Source organism: Leptonychotes weddellii, chromosome 15, assembly GCF_054177405.1.
Source record: "Leptonychotes weddellii isolate Sample4059 chromosome 15, ASM5417740v2, whole genome shotgun sequence".
Lineage (NCBI taxonomy): Eukaryota > Metazoa > Chordata > Mammalia > Carnivora > Phocidae > Leptonychotes > Leptonychotes weddellii.
Genome location: NC_138383.1, coordinates 2,263,724 through 2,288,159, shown reverse-complemented (window position 1 = coordinate 2,288,159; position 24,436 = coordinate 2,263,724). Strand labels below are relative to the sequence as shown.

At 51.8% G+C, this 24,436-nt stretch overlaps 1 protein-coding gene across 1 annotated transcript in view; it reads left to right on the top strand.

Moving 5' to 3' along the window:
* The first annotated feature begins 721 nt into the window (after positions 1–721).
* The window catches only part of CCDC40 (coiled-coil domain 40 molecular ruler complex subunit), a 37,745-nt gene continuing 14,030 nt past the window's right edge, over positions 722–24,436 (top strand). Inside the window, exons 1-11 of the mRNA XM_081805947.1 lie at positions 722–815; positions 2,048–2,111; positions 2,537–3,124; positions 6,644–6,788; positions 7,824–7,999; positions 8,806–8,889; positions 8,966–9,185; positions 15,843–16,000; positions 16,169–16,291; positions 18,852–20,020; positions 23,884–23,977. Coding sequence (XP_081662073.1) covers positions 787–815; positions 2,048–2,111; positions 2,537–3,124; positions 6,644–6,788; positions 7,824–7,999; positions 8,806–8,889; positions 8,966–9,185; positions 15,843–16,000; positions 16,169–16,291; positions 18,852–20,020; positions 23,884–23,977 — 2,850 coding nt within the window. The 5' untranslated portion in view covers positions 722–786. The remainder of the gene's footprint in view (positions 816–2,047; positions 2,112–2,536; positions 3,125–6,643; positions 6,789–7,823; positions 8,000–8,805; positions 8,890–8,965; positions 9,186–15,842; positions 16,001–16,168; positions 16,292–18,851; positions 20,021–23,883; positions 23,978–24,436) is intronic.

Here is a 24,436-nt window from a genome sequence, read left to right as displayed (position 1 = left end):
CCCAGCCCGGACCCCAACCCGGCCCCGGGCCCAGACCGGTTCCCCGCCGAACCCTCTCCCCCCAACCCCTTGGTGCGCCCCGACCCTGCCCCAGTCACCTTTCGCCCTCGGGACCCAAGTCCCCTGCCCCAGGCCGTCCTAATTCCGGGTCCCAGGACTCTGGCCCTGATGGCAGCCCCGCGTCCCCCGGCAGTGAAGACAGGACCCCTGGGACGCTCCACGTGCGCGCTCGCCCTCTCTGTTCTGCCCTCTCCATTTATATTTTTCCTATGTGGGGGTAAGAAGTGATCATCACCCCCCAAAAAGCCACTGAGCATCCTTCTCCGCCAAGGATTCTTCGCCGCACCCCCGCGGAGGGGACGCCGAGCACCCCCCCCAACCCCAGGTCTGGAGATGGATGGGAGGGCACCAGGCTGGGGCCCCCGCCCCCCCCCAAGGTGCAGTGTGCTCCGGAGCCCCTCGCGCCCCCACCTCCACCTGCCACCTTCGGGGCACTGAGCGGTCTCGGGTCCCCGGGTGCCCAGCGCGGTCCCTGGGCCATCTGAGTTGCCTGGCTCTACGCTCGTGGACACTGTTGTCGCTTTACTGAACCTGAGCCAGGCGGGACAGAAGTCGGACTTAGAAACGGAGAAACTAAGTTTATGTTTTAATGTATTTATGTACGTAGGTGCTCTGCGTTTCCAGCGCACCTCGGTGGCACAAAGGACGGGCCGCCGCGCCGCCCGCTCCAGCCCCGCGCGTGGTTCCCGCCCGCCGGATGTTGACGGCGTCGCCTAGCAACGGGAGATGGCGGAGCCTGGTGGCCAGGACGGCGGGTAAGCGGGGCGAGGGTCCCGGGTCTCGAAGCGGCCCCCACGCCTCCGCCTTGCCCTCACGCCCTTTTCCCCGCTCCTCTGCCCCGCCCATCCCGCCCTTCCGGCCTTTCGCGCCTCCCTGGCCACCCCCAGCCCTCCGCGCCCCTTCTCGTCTCCCGTCCCTTTGTCAGCTCCCGGTCCCCTCCCTCTAGCCCCTCGCTCGGGTCGCCGGGCTCTCGAAACCCCGGGGCTCGCTCGTCCCGCAGTAACCATGGCAACCACTATGCTCGGCCGTGCCTTCGCGGATAGTTTGCGTCCTTGTACATAAAGCAGGAGAGCGCGGAGGCTGGTGGCAGGATCTCTACCTGCCTGAGGTCTCCCTGTGTGTGAAGGATCACCGAGGGGCTTCCTGACCGCGGGGACCCCGACTCTTCCCCTGCCACCCCCAGACCTCCAGGAGCGGGGGCTGGGCTGGGGACAGAAACTATTTTCAAGAATTGGACCTTTTATCTTAGACGCTTCAGTAGTGTTTCACTTTTTTTAAAAGATAGATTTATATATACTGACATGGAAAGCAGTCCAGGTTACATTAAAAGAAAAGACTAAGTGAAAAACAGTATGTAGAGTGTGGCCTCTAATTGTGTGTGTGTGTGTGTTTAAATGCATAGAAAAATATTTGCAAGAATATACGCTTAAATCTCTTTTATTACTAGTGGTTATCTTGAGAAGAGAGAAAGTCACAGAGGATTTTCGTTGCCTGTGTCACACATTTCTGTATTTGACTTTTTTTAAAAAAATGAGCTTGTATTTTTAATTAGAAAAAAATAATTTTAAGAATGTAAATCATGACGTTTTTGTACTATCTAAATCATGGAGGAACTAACCAAGAGTCTCTAAGAGTCTTTGCACCTTTTGTGCAACTTTCTCTTACGCTGTATTTCTTTTCCCGTTTGGCCCCAGACACAAGTATATTTAAGGTGACTTTTCTGTTGTACTGATGGTGTTCCCTGAATGTTTCCATAATTATTTTTCATTCATTCATGGAACAACTCTTTTGTGACGCTCCCTCCCTCCAGGTGTCAGGCACGATCTAGTGCTGGGGTTGGTGGTAAACATGACAAAGTCAGGACCAACAGCCTAGAGGGGAGGCATATAATCAACAAGTAAATAAGAATATAGACACCCGGAGGTGATCAATGCCAAGAAAAAGAACGTTGTTCTTTGAAACTGTTAAACTGTATTTCTGCACCCAGGTCTCAGCTGGAAGGCGAATCAACTTCTGAAGGAGAGGAGGCCCAGAATAATGAAGGCGACAGGGTAAAGTTCCCTGTGGGGTGGGCTGTGCTGGGCTTGTCTTTACTGGGAATTAGAGAGTTAAGAGTTCTGCTCAAGAAAACTACACGGGGATCCTATACCTTGCACTAGAACAGACTCAGTCCCCTTGCAGAGAGACTCATTTTCCTTTCTCCCCATTCTTAAGCGCTGGCAGCTAGTTGGGATGCCCCGCATCCCCTACTCAGATCACCCCCGAGGTTTTCAGAACTCAGGTTCTCTAACAAAGGACGCAAAAAATTACAAACACTGGAGAGAACAGGTAGAATATGGAGCTTAATCTTCCAGGGACACGTAGGTGTGTGCAGACGCAGTTTTCCCACCAATGTAATTACACAATTACGAGCAGAACTTCACAGGAGTTTTTGACTGTGTTTCCTGATTTTTTTTTTCCTGCCACAAATCTGCAGGTGTCACCCACAGGGAAGACCGGTGACCAAAACATTGACGAGGCTGTTGGTGCTGCCGAGCTTTCTGAAGAGGAAATTGAAGCCTCTGGGAAAGTCACAACTGAAGGAGAAATCGAAACTGAGGGAGAAGTGGAAACGGAGGGGGACGTGGAAACTGAGGGAGAAGTGGAAACTGAGGGAGAAGTGGAAATTGATGGAGAAGTGGAAATCAGTGGAGAAGTAGAATCGGAAGAGGAATTTGAATTTGAAGGGGATGAAGTCGAATTTGAATTTGAAGGGGATGAAGTCGAATTTGAATTTGAAGGGGAATTCAAATCCGATGTGGAAGCTGCCTCCCCTGAAGGGAAAGTCAGCTCTGTAGATCTGGCTTATTCAGAAGTCGGTGCTGGGGCGGTGCCCCAAGAGGAAGCGGGCCCCACATACCCGGATGAACATGTAGGGAGGGAACGTGTTCCTGAAGACAGAGAAGCCCCCCGTCCATCAGAATCCAGAGATTTGGGGGACATCTCCACACAGCCATCCCGGCAAGTAGTAGACTCACCCGAGCAAATAGGCCGGGATGCTTCTGGACTCAGAGCTCGCAGATCGGTAAGTGCCCCGAGGTCGACTTTATGAAAGTGTTTGACTGCCTTTGTGGTTTGTCACCCTATGTGAGCAACTCAGGGGCACATTATAAAAACAAATTGCAATCTCTGTTAGAAATTTCTTAGCAAACTTAAGTCTCGGGACCCACTCTTGAATGCCAAGAGTTTCTGGACCTTGGGTTTGGGAACATTCCATGTAAGGGCATCCAGGTTTCTGGTTTCCAGAACAAGGCCTTCCAGTGAAACTTTCCATGGTGATGGAAATGCTCTTTACCTTTGCTGTCCAGCATGGCAGCCATCAGTCACAAGGGGCTACAGAGCACTTGAAATGCGGCCTGGGAGATGGAGGAACTGAGTTTTTAATGAGAGTTCTAATTAATTTAAATTTATATAACCACCTGTTACTAGTGGTTACCATACTGGACAATGTAATTCTAGATAATCATGATTATCATGACAGTAGTTATGGTCTTACAATTTTTTTTTTTTAATTTTTAAATGAGCATGGGCTTATAGAAGAGTTGAAGTAGGATTAGAAGAACTTGTTATTTTTTTAAGCCTTGGAGAGTAAGTCAACCATCGGATGCACCACGGCCACCAACTTCCGTGCGTGTTTCCCAAACAACCGAAATACAGCTCTCAAACTCAGGAACTGTCATTACATCACCAAATAATGCTCAGGCCTCATTCACCAGGTGTCCCAGTGACACCTTTCAGAGCAGAGGTACAGTTCCAAATCACATGTTGCCTTTGGCTGTCCCACCTCTTAGGTCTTAATCCTTCCTTGACTTTAATGACCTTGGCACTTCCAAAGCTCACCAGCCGGCCACCTTTAAAATGGCTCTCAGTTTGGATTTGCCTGGTTCTCCTCTTGTGGCGATCTGGGTTATGATCCCTTGGAAAGGGGTCACAGGGGGAGGCTGGTTCTCCTTATGCCCCACGCAGTAGTGCCCTGATTGTAGTTTGTCCCATGACCAGTGATGGTGCTGAAGACCCCGAGGCTTCTCCACTGGGAGGTTTTCCTCCGCCCCTTTGCATTTAAGAAAAATGGTATGGGAAGGTGCTCTTTTTGGTTACGATAGGAAACGTGAGGATTTCAAATCACAACAGATTACCACCATATTGCTAGGAGTTCATCTTTCTCTGAGCAGTGTGTATAGGCCCATCTTTTGTCAGATTTGTCCCTAGCTATTTTGCATTTTTGATGCTCTTGGAAATGGCTTCCAGCTGTTTGCTGCGGTACTGAATATGGTAACACAACTGATTTTTGTATATTGATCTTATATTCAGCAACACTGTGAAACACCCTTGGTAGTTCTAGTAGCTCTTTTTTTTTTTTTTTTTTTTTGTAGAATCATAGGATTTTTCATAAAGATGATCATGTTCTCTGTGAATAAAGGCGGTTCGACTTCTTCCTTCCCAATCTGGATGCCCTTTATATCTTCTTCTTGCCTTCTTGCACTGGCTAGAACTTCCAGCACAACACTGAATAGAAATTGTCCCCAGTTTGGCCGGTGAGAGCCCATTTAAATTGGCCTTTGTGTCCTTCCGACACACGGGTATCATTCTTTCTTGTAACCGCTGTCATCCTTGGAGCACTTTCTCATTCTCTGGCACAGAGTGCCCGGCCCTAGAATCAGACATTTCTCCAGGAGCCTGGTTTCTTTTCGTGGAAAATAAAATTCAGAAGTCATGATTTGGGCGCTAGGTCCACTGTCCCCAGGCTCTCTCAGTATCATACACACATGACACATACACACACCACACGCCGCATTCAGACACAGCTCACACCAACCCCTCTCTAACACAACTCCCCACTGAGTGGGTTCCTCTCCGTGCCCTCCCCTTCCATATGTCCAAGTCCTTTTTCCAGCAATGAGAAGGCTAGTCCCCATTCTCCCTAACGTACTTATTAACTTGATCCATCCCCCGGATGTAACCTTCACTGCATTTCTCCACCCCCACGTGGACTGTCCTCACCCCACCTGAACCCGGACGCCCCCACACTGGGCTGCCCTGGTCACTCTCATCACTGTTGGGCCAAGCCCACCCAGGCCAGCCCCCAAATATTTGGGCTCTGACTGTGGCAGGCTGTCCTCTGTGGGGACTCTGGTCACCGGGCCCGGGCCTGGCACTTGTGCTGTGAGGGTTCCCCACGGGTTCGGCCTCTGAAGCCCGCTCTCCTCTGCCCCCGCTGCTGGCTGCAGGTTTGAGTTGTTCTGGAAAGAAAGCGAGGAGCAGGGTTACATTCCTCCATCTTCACCTCTGGTCTGGACATGCCTTTGCCCTTGACATTCCATCTCAGTGACTCTGACCACAACCCTCTGGGGTGAGAACTGTTATTACCCCCCTGGACAGATGAGGACGCGGGTGGACGGCCTTCCCTGCCCAGAGTCAAGCAGCCGTGTTGCTCTTGTTCCGCAGCCACCATTCTGAACCGAAAAGCCACAATCCCACCCCACCTGGTGACCCCTAAAGAGTTAATAACCTTGGAGAGTAACATGATTTGATGATCGCTAATTAAGCTCAGAAAACAACTGTCTTCACCTTGTAAGATGTCCAGGAGATTTGAGGTGTGGGTCACTTAATTGAGCTATAAACCCAGTTTCCATCCTCGGGTCCCATTTCTAGAAAAGTTACCGGGAAACAGTTTCCAAATGTGATCAACCAGAAAGGCAGAGACAAACCTGAGTGAGAGCCCTATTTCCCTTCCTCCCGGCTGGTGCTCAGTCCTTAGAAGGAACAGGAATTGCAGAGTGGGAGCTGCTTCGTGTCTTGGCGTGTGGATGCCTCCTCGATTTCTTGGTAGGGGAAGCCCTTTCTGGACACCCCAGAGGTGGGCTTGTGACTCTGGGCCCCCATTACTATCATCACGGTTCTGGCTGCCTCAGAGATGGTTTCTAGAATCAGCATCATCTGAGGAAGTATTAGAAAGAGCATGAGCGGCGGGTTGAGGCATCCCAACTCTGCACCTGCCCTTGGCTGCGTGTGTGAACTTCGGGCAAGGTTTTTAGCTTCCATGAGGCTGCTCCCCCTCAGATAACAGAGGTGACTCATATCTGCCTCAAAGAGTGTTATGCAGGGTCATTGTTGTTACTAATCCTCACCAGATCATCATCAGCAATAATTATCGTCAACAGTAATAATTGTAAGAGTCTCTTTTAAAGCTCAAATGGAGCCAGGCATTTTTAACAAGAGAAGCTATTTTCTTTCTTTCTTTCTTTCTCTCTCTGAAAGAGAGACACAGCGAGAGAGGGAACACAAGCAGGGGGAGCGGGAGAGGGAGAAACAGACTTCCCGCCGAGCAGGGAGCCCGATGCGGGGCTCGATCCCAGGACCCTGGGATCATGACCCGAGCCGAAGGCAGACGCCTAATGACTGAGCCACCCAGGCGCCCCTCCAAATTGTTTTCCACGCTTCAGCAATTATGTTGAATTTCGAACACTGCAATAGATCAAAATCAAATAACTTTTCAGTCCTGATTAAGGCCTCATTGATTTAGGTTTGGTTGTTCTTCCTCTAGAAAAAATCCGGTGAAGGGCTCCAGCAGGAAGTCTTTCCTCTGGGGGCACGACACCGCCTCCGACTGAGCCAGGGGAGCAGCATCACCTCCTCAGACTTTGACGAGCTGCTCTTGAGCACGGAGGAGCCCTTCATCCAGGAGCTAGGTACCGTGGCACCTGCCGGGTTGTCCTGCCCACGGGATGAGCCCCTTCATATCCCCTTCTGTGCAAGGGGTACCACTCATTTATCATCTGTTACCTCGTTTCCCATTCAGCTGGGAGCTGAAAGATAGAAATGTTATTAACAGATAGGAATAATATTTATGGAGCATTCACTGTGTTTTATCTCATTTAATCCTTATAGTAACCCAATGAGGTAGGAACCATTCTCCCATTTTACAAAGACTCTAAGAGTCATTTAGTGACCTACCCGAGTATGTGGCAGAACCAGACCTTGACTGAGAGATCCGATGACGTCCCAAACCACAGCCCCTGACCGCCACCCCTCACTGCCTCCTGGTCTCAGAGAGGGGCTCGGGAACAACACCCCTAAGCCTGCGTGTTTGCTGAGTCTCCAAGGGTCGCTCGGCATACCCTGTCCCGTATCCCAGTGTTGCGGATGTGGGAAAGCAGACCGGGATATTTCTTATTCCTTATGATACACGAGCATGGATGGTGCAACTAACAAAGCTTTGCATCACTCACCAGTGAGGTGAAGACAGCACACATCTGAACGAGTTTTTAAACTCGTTAAAACAGAACAGGATCTCTCCAGCTCAGGAGGATAGGGAAGCTGGAACTAGAGCCTCACTGATACAGCTTTTCAATCTTATCAGCTGTTTCCCATTCAAAAAAAATAAAATAAAATCAAGGTAGTCCATGAGTAAGAAGGCACCTTCTGTTCACTATTTATGTCTAAAAAAGTATCTACAAAATATATTTCCTTCTTGGAATGTATTAAAGGTAATACGCATTACCTTTAAAATGCGATCCCTTCTATGGAACATGTTGAACCAACGAATAGAAGATTGATGAACAGAAGACACTGTAAGCAGCGTTTCTGAGCCCTAACCCATGGGATGCCTTTTCTTTCTCTTTTCCATTGTGTTGCATGAGGCTGGAAATCAGCCTCGCCTGACAGCACCTGGAAAGTGGCCTCATTAGCCACTGCAATAACCCCTCTGTAATGCTTGCCCCCAGATGGCCCCCCAGAGGAGCCTGGTGCGCAGCCGGGGAGAGGAGCCCCGCCGGCCTTCCTGGAACGGATCCAGCAGCTGGGCACCGCCGAAGAAGGGACTGTCGAGAGAATGGAGTCGGAGGGGAGTGACGAGGCCGAGGAAGACAGACACCAGCTGGTGGTTCTGGACCCCGACCACGTAAGCACGTGCTCCCAGGCCCTGCTGGGGCCCTGACACGGAGCGCGATCAGAGGCGCCCCCTCACCTGCTGTTGAGCTCGCCTGTGCCCCCGCGCCCCACGCCCTGCCCCCAGCGCCACCCCACCCCTCGCCCACTCTGCAAAACTGCTCTGTGAGGTGTCTTCTCCTTTCTGTTTCATTCGCCCAGAGTCAGCAATCCTCAACCCTGGCACTGCCGACATTGGGACCCGGTCACTCTCTGGGGCGGGGCTGTCCAGGGCAGCACCCCCGGCTCCACCCGCTAGAGGCCAGGAGCGCCCCTGCCCCTTAGCCGTGAAGCCAGAAATGTCTCCAGACATCCTGGATGCCGGGTGGGAGCACAGTCACCCCAGTTCAGAGCCCCTGCTTGGAGCGCACCACCTGAGTTCCCACGCCCCACCCTCTGGCAAGCGGCGAAGGCGAATCCTGATTGGATGAGCCCATTTGGAAAGCCAGGGTGCTCCCGGTGGGAAAGATTGGCGGTTGCTCTGGGAAAAGAGGCTCAGGGCTCATTCGGTGCTGGCGTCACTCCCGCATCCCTGGGGAGAAACCAGGACCACCACTCCAGCCCACTCTGTCTTTTTGCCAAAATGCGTACTCAGGTCTTCAGTGCCTGGGACGGGACCTTGAGTGCCCTTAGTCTATGGCTGCCGGCGCAAGTCCCTGGCAGAAGTGAGGGGCACCCAGCGTGGAAGTACTTTTGGTGCCCCCAGGGGGAGCTCTGGCGACTTAGGCGGCGCCCTGCTTGGGCAGGAGGGCAACCAGGCTTGCTTCTGCGTCGTTTCAGCCCCTGATGGTAAGGTTCCAGGCTGCGCTGAAGAACCATCTTAACCGCCAGATAGAGAAGCTGAAACTGGAACTTCAAGAGCTGGTGCGTATCTGCCTGTCCAGCCTCCTGCCCAGCTGTGTGCCTCCGGCCCGTGACCCGCTTTCTCTCTCCCCCACAGAGTGTGGCCACCAAGCAAAGCCGCGTGCAGCGGCAGGAGCTGGGCGTGGATCTCTACGGAGTCCAGCAGCACCTGGCCCGCCTGCAGATGCAGCTCGAGAAAAACCACGACCTCCACTCGGTTGCGGCGTGCGCCAGGCGGCAGAGGGAGGAGGAGCTTCAGAGCGTGCGCCTCCGCTACGCCAGGACCTGCGAGACCGCCAACAACGAGCGCAAGAAGCGTAAGGCTCGGGGTCCCGGTTGCCATGGCGCCCCGATCCCCAAGTGCCCTCGCAATCCAGTGGCGCATCCCCGCGTGCTGTCACGCCCCCACGGGGAGGTCCCACAGGCCAGCTCGTCCCGGAAAGGCATCCCTGCGTGCCATCCCAGGGCGTCGAGAAAAGCGCGATGTGGTCGCGTCCTCGGGGAGTTCGCAGCCTTTTAGGGAAGGAAGGCGTCAGTGTCTTAAAAGGCACCTGATTGGGCCAAGCAGCGAACAAGGCAGGCAGGCAGAGTCAACATTCGGAGAGGCTGGCCGGCTGCTGGAGGTGGGCAGGGTTTAAATAAGCGGGAACCCACGGATGCGGCCAATCCCAAGCACAACGGCCCAGGGGATGGCCGCAGCCCCGGCTGTACGGCAGATCCTGGCGAAACCGGGAGGCTTCGGACCAGATGAGGCAATAGGTCTCTGCCCAGTAAAACACCTCCCTGCACAGGGCCAGGCTGTGGGCCCCGCGAACCCTCGCTTTTCGCACTCTGCTGTGATTACTTCAGTCTGTGGGGTTTTTTGTTCCCAAGTTTGTTTATCAGCTGTGTATGATTACCACAACGGGGAAAACAGCCTACACAGAAAACAGAACCACACGGACACTCTAACTGTGGCTGCAAAGAGACATTTCCGACCCTGAGAAATGCAGAACTTTCTGGATTGACAGAGTCAGGCTAAGTGCTCCTTTATCAAGCACCCTCCCTGATCTCCACCAAATTAACAGAAAATACCAAGAAGAGAAGAACGTGACATTCATGCAAAAACAATAAAGATGCTCCGGGTGGGACAGAATTTAGACCGACCTGAAAGAGGACCCAGGCCCCCCACGTGCTCCACACCAGCGCCACTCAGTGAAGGCTCAAAGTGTGGCCAGGCTTCTGGAGAGATGCAAACATCTTCTTGGACTTTGTGTCCTTTCTGGAGGTCACCAAAACAGGAACAGAAGCTGTTCAACCAAGCAAGGATTCCAGAAACATTACCCTTTCTCCCTTCCGAGCACTAGGGAATTCGGTGCTGCTGCTGCCCTGAAACGTGGGTGTTTGCCACTGGAGAATGTCCACGAGTGCGTGCCTCCCCTGGGAGAGAGTCACTGAAACTTCCCATCAAAATGCGAGTGCTCGGCAGCGCCCCCAGACTGCAGGGGATAGGGCTGGACAGACAGAGTGGACGCCAAAAACAGAAAAGAGTGTGAGATTGTAGAGGACGTCACATCAGTAAAACGAGAGCACAGTGTTAGGTAAAAGGATACTTGGAATTAAAAAGTATAACCATCCTCCCAAAAGAACAAAACAAAAGTCACTAAACAGACAAAGCAATACTGCCGAAAATTGAACTTGTAAACCAAAAGGCCAGTTTGAGGAGTTCTTCCCCGAACTCAGAGGGAAAACCCCAAGTGGTGGATGTTTTGAGAAGGAGATATAAGACATGGGTGTGAGATCTGGAACCGTGGATGCCCATCAGACGGAAGTCCCAGGAGATCAGGGACGCTCACGGGCGACATCAGAGGAGAACATCAGCGTGAGCTCAGGAAAGGTGAGTCTTCGAATATAAAGGTGCTCGGAGGACCCGACAGCTGGAAAACAGAATGAACATACCTAGGCACAGCTGGTGAGATTTTTAAATTCCAAAGCTAAGGGAAAAAATGCTGCCGGGTTCCAGGCCGGACAGAATCATACTGTGGCAGGCGGAGAGCAACCTGCTGTCCCTGGCAGGAGCCCCTGGGGCGCACACAGCCAGGCACACACCCCCTGTTCAGCTGTTCTGCCAAGGCCCCGGATGTTGTGTTTCTTGCCTTGGTTTTTTGTTTTGTTTTGTTTTTTGAAGCCTTCCAGGTTATTCTAATGTGCAGTTGGGGCTGAGAATCACAGGTCTCAAACATAAATGACAGAGTAGCGATGCTCGGAACGTTGTAAGGGAAGAGGACAGAGTCCTGTCCACACAGAGATCACCGACTAGTTAGGGATTTAGTGGCAAAGGGAGTCCACGTATCAGGACTTCTGGATTCAGCGGAAAGCACTCCGATAAAACCCAGGACCTTGCATAGTTTTCATTAACAAGACCGAAAATCAAACATTCTACTCCAGAGGCCGAAAAAGAGCAAAAAACAAAACAAAACAAAGCAGAAACAAAAGAGGTAGGAAGAGGGAGTTAATAAAGTAAAATAGCTGAAACTGGTACAAAAAAAAAAAAAAAAACGAGTTCGCCTGAGAGATAAAAATACTCCATTTTTGAAATGACCAACATGCTGAGTAAACTTCTGGCCTGCCCGGGGAAGAACAAAACATGTGTCCTCCAAGTAGCAGCCCTGGGAATGAGGACAATTCAGAGGCATTATTGGTTTTCATTTCAAGAAGGCCACGCTCTGTACTGGGTTCATCATTGAACAAACTGAAAACGTTGTCAGACATCGATTTCCCCTGAAAGCACCAGTTTGTTCGTTATGGACGGGTCCCCGCTACTAACTGTGAAAGGAACAGACACCCCCCCCCCCCATGCTGTCCAGCCCTCCAGGGGGCGGGAAATCTGGGAAACTTCCCAGGCTGGTGTTAGAACGGGGAGGATAGCCCTGGCTGCAAACACGGACAGCCTCCAACACAGAAACTACACAGCCATCCCACCAGGAGGCAAGAAAATCCTAAATAAATTAGTAGCAAACAGAGAAGGGTGGAATTCCTATGGAATTCAGGAATCATTTGAAATTAAGAAAGCTGCTAATTTAAGGCATTCTATTAGTAAGTTAAAGGAGAGGGAAAAACAAAGGATTTTCTGGGTGGATGCAAAACGGGTCTTTGCAAACACTTACCATCCATCCTAAACTAGGTAGAAGGAAAGTTCTTTATAATGTTTTCAGAAACGAACCAGAAAACTGTCCTGAGTGGGAAACACTGGAGAAGGTACAGCTAGGATCAGGAGGGAGACGGGGAAGCCGCCCCAGGCCATGGGCACAGTCCCGGAGCCTCCAACAGGCAAAATAAATGAGGTGAGGATTTGGGACATGAAATTCTCATGCTTTACCAATCATATGATTGTTTCCTAGAAGATCCAAGATTACCAATAATAATTAAAAACAAAAACAAAAACCCAGTACTAGAAACAGTAAAGAAAGTAAAGTAGGTGAATGTCAGAGCTAGCATTTTCTCCTATCCCAGGAATATCCAGTTAAGAACTAAATTCAAAAAAAAAAAAAATCTCATCCATCATGATTATAACAACCATAAAATACCTAGAATAAACCTAACAAGAAGTGAGTGAGCCTATCCGGAGAAAAATAATAAAATCTCGCTACGGGACATAAAACAGGTTTCAATAAGTAAAGCTGCCTTGTTACTGGGAGGAAAGCTGCACGATACGGACGTGTCGCCTCTGTCCCAGTCAACATGCCGTTCAGTGCTGTTCCAGTTGAAGTCCACGATGGGGTATTTTGGGTGACCTTAAATTTATTTGACATAGGCGTTTATTTATTCATTTTCCTTTTTTAAAATTTTATTTTTAAAGATTTTATTTTTATTTATTTATTTATTTATTTGACAGAGAGAGACACGGCGAGAGAGGGAACACAGCAGGGGGAGTGGGAGAGGGAGAAGCAGGCTTCCCGCCGAGCAGGGAGCCCGATGCGGGGCTCCATCCCAGGACCCTAGGATCATGACCTGAGCCAAGGCAGAGCTGAACAATTGAGCCACCCAGGTGCCCCTATTTATTCATTTTCAAGAAGTAATCACTCAAAAGTCGAGAGCTCTGGGATGGGAAGTCTCCTGCCTCCCCTTCCCCCAGGACCCTCCACAGAGGCACCCGGGGCCGGGGCCCGGGGCCGGCGGGGGGGGGGGGTGGAATTGGTTCTCGAGTGTTTCTTTAAAGATGTTTTTGCGTATAAAAGCAAAGTTACGAGGGTATCTTTTTTTTTTAAACAAGTAGCTTTGTGCCATACCCACGCTTCCCGCTTCCCGACGTGTGCTCGAGAAGATTCTGTATCAATACGTAAAAAGCTCCCCATCCTGCACAAATTGATCTTAAAGTTTACTCAGGAGATTAAATGCACAAGACTACCCAAGAAAATTTTGAAAAGGAAAGATAATGAAGGAAAATAGTCTTATCAGGTGTCAAAACACGGTATCAATCTACAGCAGTAAAACCAGAACGGCACCAAAGGGGAAGAAGCACGGATGGTGGAGAGCAGAGGATGCTGGGGAGCTCACGTGGGGATCCAGCCATTTTCTGCAGGTTAGATAAACGGACAGACTGCATCTTTAAGCCAATACATATTTGCTTGACCATTTGGCCATCTGGAAATGCATACTTAGACCCCTATTTCACACTATACAAAAAATAAAGTCTGCAGTAAATATTTAAGAAAATCACAGAAGCATTACAGGAATATGTAAGGCCGCTGTAGTTGTTGTTGTTAATCATCTTGGGCTGAGGCGGGTCTCCGGAGCGTGATGTGAAGTACGAGGCCACAGAGGAGGAATTTGACAGTTTTGTTTATACAAAAACATGAAAATTATCAAGAAGCATGACGAAGTTAAAAGACAAACACAAGTTGGGGGCAAACCCCATTTGCACATCCGTGACAACCTCCATATGTTCCGAGTTACTTTTCCGTTGCCGGGAAACAAATTCCCACAGACTTCAGGGCTCAACACGAGCCCGTGTGTCTGCACGCCCACACGGCCCGAGGTCAGAGGCCTGGTGTGGCCAACTGGGCTCCCCTCGTGGGTATCCCAAAGCCAAACCCTAATGCTGGTTGGCTGGGTCTCTTGGGAACACCCGGGAACATCCGACTCCAGCCTCGTTCATGTCTTTGGCAGAATTCAGCTCCTCAGGGTTGTAGGACTGACGGGCTGCTTCCTCTCGGGGCTGTCCGCAGGGGTGGTTCTCAGCTCCTGGAGGCCTCCCACGTCCCTTGCCATGGGGCCCCTCCCTTCTTCGGGCCAGCTTTGCAGAGAATTTCCTTCTCATCGAATCCAGTTCACCCTGAGAATCTCCCTCACTTCCTCTTTCGCCACCAGCTGGACACCACTCTCTGCTTTAGATGGACTCACCTGCTTAGGCCAGGCCCACCCGGTAATTTCCCTTGGGACAGATAAGCAACATCATCACAGCAGTCACAGCAGGTGGCAGAGGCCCTGGGAGGCGTCTTCAAGTTCTGCCCACCCTGCCTTGATCGCATCAAGAGTTCCTAGAAGCCGCCCAGTGAGAGGCAAACGTCCCAATAGCTGTGTGGCCAAGGACATGAGCAAGCGATTTGGAGGAGGGACAAACATGGTCATTAAAACAGTGAAACTAGGTTCAACTCCACTGATATTTATGCAGATTTAAACAAGCACTGGAAGTACTGACTTTTTGTTACTCAGTGAAGCAAAGCAGGGTTGAACTCAGCGCTCTTAAGGAAGGGTTGACGTGAGTCTCGCACGTTTTAGGTGGGAGGGTGAATCGGTCAGCTCGGCGGCCGTGGGGGCTTGTTTTCTCATGTCCTGGGGGCTGGAGGTCCGAGAGCCAGGCGTGGGCAGCGCTGGTTCCTCCCGAGGCCTATCTCCCAGGCTTGTAGCCACGGCCTTCTCCCGGGGCCTTCTCCCCGGGGCCTCACCTGGTGGTCCCTTGTGCGTCTGCGTCCTGATCTCCTCTCCTAAGGATACCAGCCACGAGGGGTTAGGCCCACTCACAGGACCTCATTTTACATTAATTACCTCTGTGAAGACCCTCTCTCCAAATGCAGTCTCCGCCCCGGCCTGCTCTGACCACAACACCTCCCTGTCCCTGCTTCTGCTCCCCACCCCCCATAGTTCCTACCCACGCAGGAGCCGTAGAATTCGCCAGCGTTGGAATTTTTACAGTCACCTTGGGTGCAAAATAATGTGTTTCAGGGTTAAGCTACACCCTTCAAGGATGCCTGCCACTCAGCGGGGTGAATTTATATTTCTATTCTATAAATCGGTGTTCTGCGTGCATTTATCCACCTATAAAGGAACGCTCTATGCAAGACAGCAAATGACTCTTGATTGAGAGTTAGCTCCCTAAACGAATTGGTAATCTGGCTTCATAAATCAATCTCCCGTGAGTTTTGTTAAAAGGAGTCGGTTCCTCGGGGTGCGGTCTCCTGCGAGCGCTGGACGGAAATCCGCCATGTGGCTCTGAGTGGGGAGTGGAAGTGCTGTGCTGGTGAGCCTGGCCCGTGAGGAAAGCTCCGGTGCTCCTGGCCTGTGCCCCCACATGGCCATTTCAGTCCGGGGGGCCGGGGGGGCTGTGGCAGAGCTCAGCGCCCCTTGGGCGGGTTTCCTCCCAGGATGTGGGACTCTACCTAAGATTGCCAATGGCTAAGCGGTAAGAAATCTGTAAGACTAACGCGAGGCCTCGTAGCCTGACACTGTCTCAGCAGATCCTTAGGCATGGGGAGGGCCTCTAAGACACGGCGGGCAACCGAGCGGCTCGTGGTGATGCTGGACACGGATTACGTACATCTTTGTCTCTCCAACTAGGCTGTAAGGCTTTGATGGCAAAGTCTGAGTCTTTGTGGTTTAGAAGCAGCAGGCTCCCAGGCTGGGTCCACAAGGGCAGCCGGAGAGCCTTCCGGAGCTCTGGGCCCCGAGACAACATGTGTGGGATGCTGAGCGGCCTTCCCCGTCCTCCCCCGCAGTGGCGGCTCTGCAAGCCGAGTTGGAGAGCCTGGCTCTGCATCTCTTCTACATGCAGAACATAGACCAGGACTTGCGCGACGACATCCACGTGATGAAGCAAGTGGTGAAGAAGTCCGAGGTGGAGCGAATGCGGGCCGAGGTGGAGAAGAAGAAGCAGGTACTCTCGACTTCGACGCATTTGCCATTACCCCCAAACCTTCGATTTCCCAAAAGTCCCTCCGCTCAGCCTCCTGCCTAGGAGGCTGCGGCCGGCCTGGGGTTCGCTGGCTTGGGTCGGGAGTTGGTGGAGGAGTGTGCTGGAGGGGCCCGTGGTCTTGTTTCCCAGGACCTTCACGTGGACCAGCTCACCGCCAAAGCCAACCATCTGGAAGAGCAGATCGCGCTGCTGGAGGCTCAGAGCTGTGCCCAGGCCGAGGACACGCGGGCTCTCAGGAAAGCCGTGAGCGAGGTAGGAGCATCACCACCGCGCTCGGCTTCGGGACACCCACTTAGTGCCTGCCGCAGGGCGCCGGCTCGCTGCCGAGGGCCAGATGGATGCAGCTCCTGCCGCCGCGGTGTGCCTCCTGAAGCAGCTCAGGCTGACCCGTGGTGGGGACGGTGGGGACGGTGGGGACGGTGGGGCGGGGCCGTTTCTATTCGGCCACAGCCAGTGGTAGCTCGAAAGGCCTCCGGGAAGCCGGACATCTGAGTCTGCTTGTCGGCCGGGTCCTCGCGGGAGTGGCCTCTTGCCTCCCTAACGCGGCTGAGCCCCGGTGGGAAGGACTCAGTGCAGCACCACGTTCCGAGGTCGACACCAGGAACCAGCACTGCCACGTCTTCTTTTTTTTTTTTTTAATCTGCGAATCACCATCTGCACTCGTGTGCGCAGGAACGACACGAAGGAAACAAGCCACTTTCACTGGGGAAAAGAAAACGCTTGCAGAAACGGACAGGCACACCTGGGTCCGTGTGGGAAAGCGGCCCGGGCTCTCCAGCCTGTGGGTCTAGAATGTGTTCTGATTAGAATTTCAGGGGGAAAAAAGGCAGTTTTTAGTTAGCAAAGAGATTCTGAGGTTTATCCGAAGCATACATTCGGAGGACTGGCCAGGAATTGTTTGGGAAAGGGAAATTCAGGACGGGTTTTGCCCAGAACGGAGGGGTCTCCTGAGATGTGGGACTTGCTGTGCTAAAGGCAGGAGAGTCCCAGACACACCAGGCTGGCGGGTCCTCCTGACGTTGCCCTACCAAATATTGCCCACTCTAAAGCCTGGAAGGTGAAATGATGTGTCCCTGTGGTCTGGGATAGACAGGTGGGCCATGGTAGCCTACGAGTAGACCCCCAAAAGAAGCAAAGGTTTACATAAAACTTGAGTGGATTATAAATTAATGGAGAACACATGAATCATGCACAGCAGAGCAGGGACATTTGGTTAATCATTTGGGGAAAAATCAAATCTTTTCCTCATACCAGACACGAAAATGAATTCCAGATGGGATCAAGAATGTAAATGGGGGAAATGTACTGGAAGAAAATACAAGAAAAATATTTTTTTTTAAAGATTTTATTTAGTCATTTGACAGAGAGACACAGCGAGAGAGGGAACACAAGCAGGGGGAGCGGGAGAGGGAGAAGCAGGCTTCCCACCAAGCAGGGAGCCTGATGCGGGGCTCGACCCCAGGACCCCGGGATCATGACCCGAGCCGAAGGCAGACGCTTAACGACTGAGCCACCCAGGCACCCCAAGAAAAATATTTTTTAAATTCAGAGTTGCAGAGGCCTTTCTAAACCTAGCGCGGAGAGCAGACACTAACGGAGCTGATGGGGAGGGCGAGGCACGCCAACCACAGACCCTGGAGGTTGAGGGTGCCGCCAACAACACGAAAAGACAGGAGACCCACCAGGGAGTTTGGTGGTGGGAAGAGATTGTGCAGATCAGTAGGAAATACCCCGTGCCCGGTTCTACCGCGGGATGGTCGTGGACACACACACACACACGAGCTTACGCCTCCCGGTGCCTTCTGCCCCTCCCTGCTGGGTGTGTTCCCTCCAGGCAGGGCTGCCCCGCGTCCTGTTCCTTTTGCCTTCCTGCACCTGGAGCAGCACGTGGCCCACAGCAGGTGCGCCAGAGACACGGAATGAACGGATGAGGAGCCCTTGATAGCCCGAAACCAGCGCAGGGGGGAGTGGCGCTCCCAGGCGGGTAGCAAAAACACATGTGCTCCCCTACACCCCCCACCCCCCAAAACGCCCCTGCCCCCTCCTAAATATCACCTGGGCTTCACACCAAGGAAACTACTGAAGAGGCATGCAAGTAAAAATTTTTTACATTAAAAACTCCACAAGCAAAATGAATAGAGATTCAGTGGGAACACTGTGTTGGGTATGATGGCAAAGTCCCAAGGGGAGGGCATTGGTTACAAAAGTCATGGTATATCCGTGCGGTGGAAGACTGTCCCAACAGTCAAATAAATACTTGCTGACATGGAAACCTGGGCACAACACGCTAATTTTTAATTCCAGGTTATAAAACAACATAGAGAATACGATGACGCACGTGCATGCACAGGGCCTGACGGACGCTCCCACGGAGCTTCCAGGTCATTCTCGACAGCACAAGCTCTTCAGGGAGGGGGTCTCAGGCACAGAGGCTGTACCCATCTCTCATGACCGAAACTCTGGCCTGTGGACAGGACTCATTGTGAGAATCAGCGACACCCTCCCACCCCCGGCGTCCGGGGTCCGGGTATGATGGGTGTCCGTCCCTGCTGGACACCTTCTTCTCCTCCTCGACCCCCTGGCACTGAGCGCCTTGGGGCGCGGAGTCAGGGCCCAGGTGGGCGTCTCGATGTGTCTTTAGAGCTGTGTTTCTTTTCACATTTATCCTTTTGCTGGTGCGTGGTAAGAAAAGCAAGGGTAACGCAGGGAAAGGAGATGATTCAGGACATTTGGGGCTTTCGGACATTCTCTTGGGGCCTTGAGCGTAATGAGGTTAGACCAATGTCCACGTGACCCTGACTCTCCACCGCAGGCCTGCACGGAGATAGACGCCATCAACATGGAGAAAAGGCACATCCTGCAGCAGTGGGCCACCTGCCTGGTGGGCATGAAGCATCGCGACGAGGCCCACAGGACCATCCAGGAGGCACTCAGGTATGGGCACACCCGGGAGGGCCTCCGGCTGCCCTGCAGGTGCACCGCGGAGGTGGGGGCCACTGCACCCCGACCTCCTCCCAGATGCGCCCACAGCGCCCTTCCTGCTGGGTCTGCTGGGACAAAGGGCGTGCACCTGCAGCCCCACAGCCTCAGCTTCCGCCCTGAAAGCTCCCTATTGTTCACCATCGTTCAACGTTTCTTAAGTCTTTTCAAACTTTCTGCGGTATCGGGAGCAGCAAAGATTTTGTGCTCAGGCTTCCTGGGAAGATTAGGACAAACAGTGAGAGAAGGAGAAAGGGGTATTTATCTCCCGGAAGGAAGAGTGTCCCTCTGCTTTGCTTTTCACCGCCTGTGTGCGGAAACCATCCCTGAGCCATTGTTCTGCGGAGGGCCGCGTTCCAACCGCAATCCTGTCTTAATCTCCCCGCCAGGGGGAAGGAAGAGGGCCCTCCTCCAGTCCCCTCCGTCCCTCCTGTGTGGCTTGGCCAGGGAGTCGGGCGCAGGGGTTCCGGGCCCAGTGCTGCCTCAACTCCCCAAACCGCCCCAGGTGATGGGGACCGAGATGCGGTGGCCGGGTTCCCGAGGCAGCGCCCGGCGCCCGCACCCGGCACCGAGCCTGGCGGAGGGCAGAAGGATGAATGAACCGCTCTCGTCAGCCCTGCAGCACGGTCTCCGGTGCTCAGACAGCTGGGAGGCACTGCTCCTCTTTGGTCCTGTGATGAAGAAAAAAGAACAAAACAACCCCCCCCGCAAACGAGGCATACACACCGTCGTGGGCCTTGCTTTTCTCATTTGCCGACAGGTCCCAGAGGTCTTTCCGAATCTCAGCGGGACGACTGGTCATTCCTTCCTTCCCCACCGCGGAGTGCGCCGCGGGGCCGCGTCTGGGGGGGATTCCCACCGGGGCGGGGAGGTTCCTCGCGGTCTGACTTGGCTGCAGGACTGCAACCACGCCCAGGAGTATTATAGCTCCACATTACGCTATAGCATTGCCTTCTCTGTGAGCCTGGAGTTCTGGGGGACGGACATGCACAGACCTGGCAGGTATTTCCCCACAAGGCCGTGACAGTCACACCCCACCGGGGGTTCCAGAGCCTGGCGAGATTTCGGCCGTTGGGATGGCGCCCATCTGACTAACGGAAAAAAAAAAAAAAATCATGTTTTTGAACACTTTGTTTTTAAACTCTCTTTTTTTTAATTTTAATTTTTTTCAGATTTTATTTTTAAGTAATCTCTGCAACCAACATGGGGCTCAAACTCACAACCCCGAGGTCGAGTCACGTGCTCTACCGACTGAGCCAGCCGGGGAGCCCCCTAAAATATCATGTCTCTAAAATATGCACCCATGGAGGGTTGGGTGGATGTTTTAGCAAAATAGGTGCACGCTCACACGCACACGCACACGCACACACCTGCGCACACTCGCGCACGACGCCCCTGACAACAAGGGATGGGAAGTCTGGTTCAGCGTCCCCCCTAAAACTACACTGCAGCCCAGAGGAGTGAGGTCGCCTTCAAAGCACGTTGCCCACGTGGGCTGCTGTGAAGGGCGTAACTGCAGAGATGCGCCCTCTGCAACCATAGGGTCTGAAGAAGGAAGTCTGAGGCAGATTAACCAAGGTCAGGACATCGCAAGAATAACATACGGCGTCGCTTATGGCTTGCAGGCCAGTTCAGCGACTGAACTAAATGCCAAACATCAGCTGGTAGCATGTAGACCGGTTTAGAAGATGCAGGAAGCTCGCGGCGTCCTGGCTGATGGTCGGGACGATGGGGCACGAGGCCAGCACCCCGGTCGCCGTCTGGGCGTGGCAGGACCCTGTACCCAGGGGAGTCCCCTGGCCCAGAAGCCGGGTTTTGCTATCATGTCGTGAGTGCGTCTGTGTCCTCAGGGTCGGCTCGCAGGGATTGGGTCCACCAGAGGCTGCCAAGTTACGCGTGTCCGCTAGGAAATGTGAGCACCAAAGGGGCTAATGCTTGATCCTTGGGCCGGCAGAGTGTCGCCCGCGGGAAAGAACATGAGGCCGGCGATAACCGGGTCGCTGCTCAGGGAGTGTTGAGGCCCCGGGCCCCACCAGCCTCCTGCTTCTTCCCAGAGCACCGGGCAGTCCACCCACACGCTTGCCTCTGCCTTGATGGCCCTTTGCCATCACCCGCCCACCCCCTCTTCCCTTCTGACACCTGTGTGATTTTTCCCAATAACATGATGCCCTCAATCAGGTTCCAGCCAAATTCTGCAGTCTCTTTGTCGGGACGATGGGATCTCTGCATCGATGCCGAGTCTACAATTTAACTCTTAGGAGACAATCTGATCTCCCAGTGCTTGGGGTGGGGGGCATCATAACATTGCCCCCATGGGTCTCGTCCATGAGCTGCACGTTGGGCCGAAAGCCCCAACGTTTCTGGTCTGCGCTTTCTTGCTGGTCTCCCTGTGCCGCGGGGGCATGGTGCACTGTCATGACCGATTGGGGGAGATTGGACCCGTGCGTGTGGTTCAGCTTCAGTTACTGGGTCCAGAGCCAATAACTGCCCCGGGATGTTGAGCTGTAGCCGAGGGGCCTCCAGACCCCCAAGCAGATTCCCTCTCAGCCCTTGACTGGATCAGGCCCAACCTGTGGGCCTTGTCCTAGAGTCCATCCGTGTCTGTCCCATTTCTTTTCCTTTTTTTTTTTTTTTAAGATTTTATTTATTTATTCATGAGAGACAGAGAGAGAGAGAGGCAGAAGCAGAGGGAGAAGCAGGCTCCCCGCGGAGCAGGGAGCCCCATGCGGGACTCGATCCCAGGACCCTGGGATCATGACCTGAGCCGAAGGCAGACGCTTAACCAACTGAGCCACCCAGGCGTCCCCTATCCCATTTATTTTCTATTAGTATCTGTTGATCAACGAAGTTTTTAAAGTGTGTTTTTTATTTTTATTTCATTTATTTTTGTAATTATTATTGTTTTTTTAGTAGGCTCCACGCCCAGCATGGAGCCCAGAGTAGGGCTTGTTTTTCAAGATGGCAGCCCGAATATCCAAGGTCTCCATGGGTTTGTCTTCCATGTCTAGGGAGAAAGAAGACCTTTCCCAGAAACACTTTCTAATCTCTCTTGAGCTTAATCCCATCAAGTTTCATCTCTTCCACTCTACAGGAACCATGTTAAATCATATACATTGACTAAATTGAGTGATCAATTCTCAGTCTTCATGTTACTTGACCTATCAGCATTTGATCTTTTCCCTTCATGAAACTTTTTTTTTTTCTTTTTTAAGTAGGCTCCACGCTGAAGGTGGAGCCCAACTCGGGGCTTGAACTCACGACCCTGAGATCAAGACCCGAGCTGAGATGGAGAGTCGGGTGCTTAACCGACTGAGCCACCCAGGTGCCCCACTAAAGTGTGTTTTTTAAAAATAATCTTTATCGAGGATAAGTGATCACATTCTAGGAAATTTGAAAAACAGAGAAAAAGGTTTACAATACCACTGTCTTTTTCCTTTGGTGACAATGACAATTTATTAGCATTTTGGGCACTCACAGGCATCTCTTCTCCCGTGCGTATGTCTTACCACGTGTTCAGACTTCTGTCATGCAATTTGTGACTGTGTCTTTTTAAATTGGTCGTCTTATTTTTATTGTCAAATTTTAGACATTTATAAGGCTGTTACTTCCTAAAAAAGAAAATGAGTAGTTTTTTCATCTTAAGTTGGGTTTATTGAGGCTAATTTATGTACAGATTTCTTATGTACAAAAGCTCTCCCTCTTCGGTGCACAGCTCTGTGAGTTTGGCAGATGGACAGAGGCAAGTACCCCGGTGCCCTCAAGATAAAAGGCCATTTCCTTCGTCCCCAAGTCAGCATCCTCTCCCCACCTCCAGCCCGCGGTGAACACTGATCTGCTTTCTGTCCTGCCAGCCCTGTCATTCCCAGGATGTCCGGTAAATGGAATCACACAGTGTGCGTCTTTCCTCGGCGGGCTTCTTCCACTCGACATGCTGCTTCTGAGTTTCATCCCCACGTGGGATGGTGCGAGATCAGTGGTTTGTTTCTTGTTATTGCCGAAGAGTGCACCACTGTGTTCATCGGGTCACCAGTTGATGGATTTCCCTGGTTTTTTTTTCCAGTTTTGGGGTGTCATGGGTAGAGCTACCATGACAGTCTACCAGACAGACAGACAGACAGACCATGACAGTCTGTACAGGTCTTGGTGTGGACGTGTGTTTCCCTTTCTCCTGGGTGAGTGCCCAGGCACGGGATTGCTGGTTCGTGCATATTTTGCTTTATAACAAACTGCCAGTGTGTTTTCCAATTTGGTTTGTTCCGTTTTGCATTCCCTCCCACAGTGGGCGAGATTCCCAGTTACTCCCCCGTCCTCACCAACACTTGGTATTGTCAATCATTTTAATTTTAGCCATTCAATTCAGCCACTAGTCGATGAGTCGTGGTATCACATGGAGGTTTAAATTTGCATTTCCCTGATGACTAATGATGTTGAGCATCTTCTCATGTGCTTATTTGCCACCCATATACCTTCTTTGGTGAAGTGTCTTTTGCTCATTTTTAAATTGAGTGGTTCATCTCATTATTGAGTTACAAGAGTTCTTCATATATTCTAGATACAAGTCCTCTCTCAGATGTGTGCTTTGAAAATATTTTCTCCCGGTCTGTGGCTTTGTCTTCCCATTCTCACGACAGTGGCTTTGGAAGAGCAGAGGTTTAAATGTTGATGAAGCCCAATTAATTAATTTTTTTTCATAGCTCATGCTTTTTATGTCCACTCAAAGAAATCTTTGCTTGGCTCAGGGTCATGAAGATCCCTCCTGTGTCTCCTGCTAAGTTCTTCCATGTGGGTACGTGGCCCATTCCAAGTTAATGCCTGTCGCAGCATGAGACCCAAGTTCGGTCTGTTTGCACGCCTGTGTCCAGCAGTCCTAGCACCGCTGCTGAGAAGACTGTCCTCTCTCCATTGAAGTACCGTGTCACCTTTGTCAAATACCAATTGGCCGTGTGTGTCTGCATGTTGGTGTGTCTATTTGTGGACTCCTGATTCTGTTCTTTCCATCTAGCTATTCTTTCACCGATAATACCACATTGTCCTGATAACGACAGCTTTATAGAAAGTCTTAAAATCAGATCCTGGGAGGCCTTGTACTTCTTTTGCGAAATTATTTGGGCTATTTGAGATCCTGTAGGTTTCCATATATAAATTTTAGAATTAGTTTGTCAATTTCTAGAAAAAAATATACTTACTGAGATTGTAATTAGAATTGCGTTGAGGGGCGCCTGGGTGGCTCAGTTGGTTAAGCGACTGCCTTCGGCTCAGGTCATGATCCTGGAGTCCCTGGATCGAGTCCCGCATCGGGCTCCCTGCTCGGCAGGGAGTCTGCTTCTCCCTCTGACCCTCCCCCCTCTCATGTGCTCTCTCTCTCTATCTCATTCTCTCTCAAATAAATAAATAAAATCTTTAAAAAAAAAAAAAGAA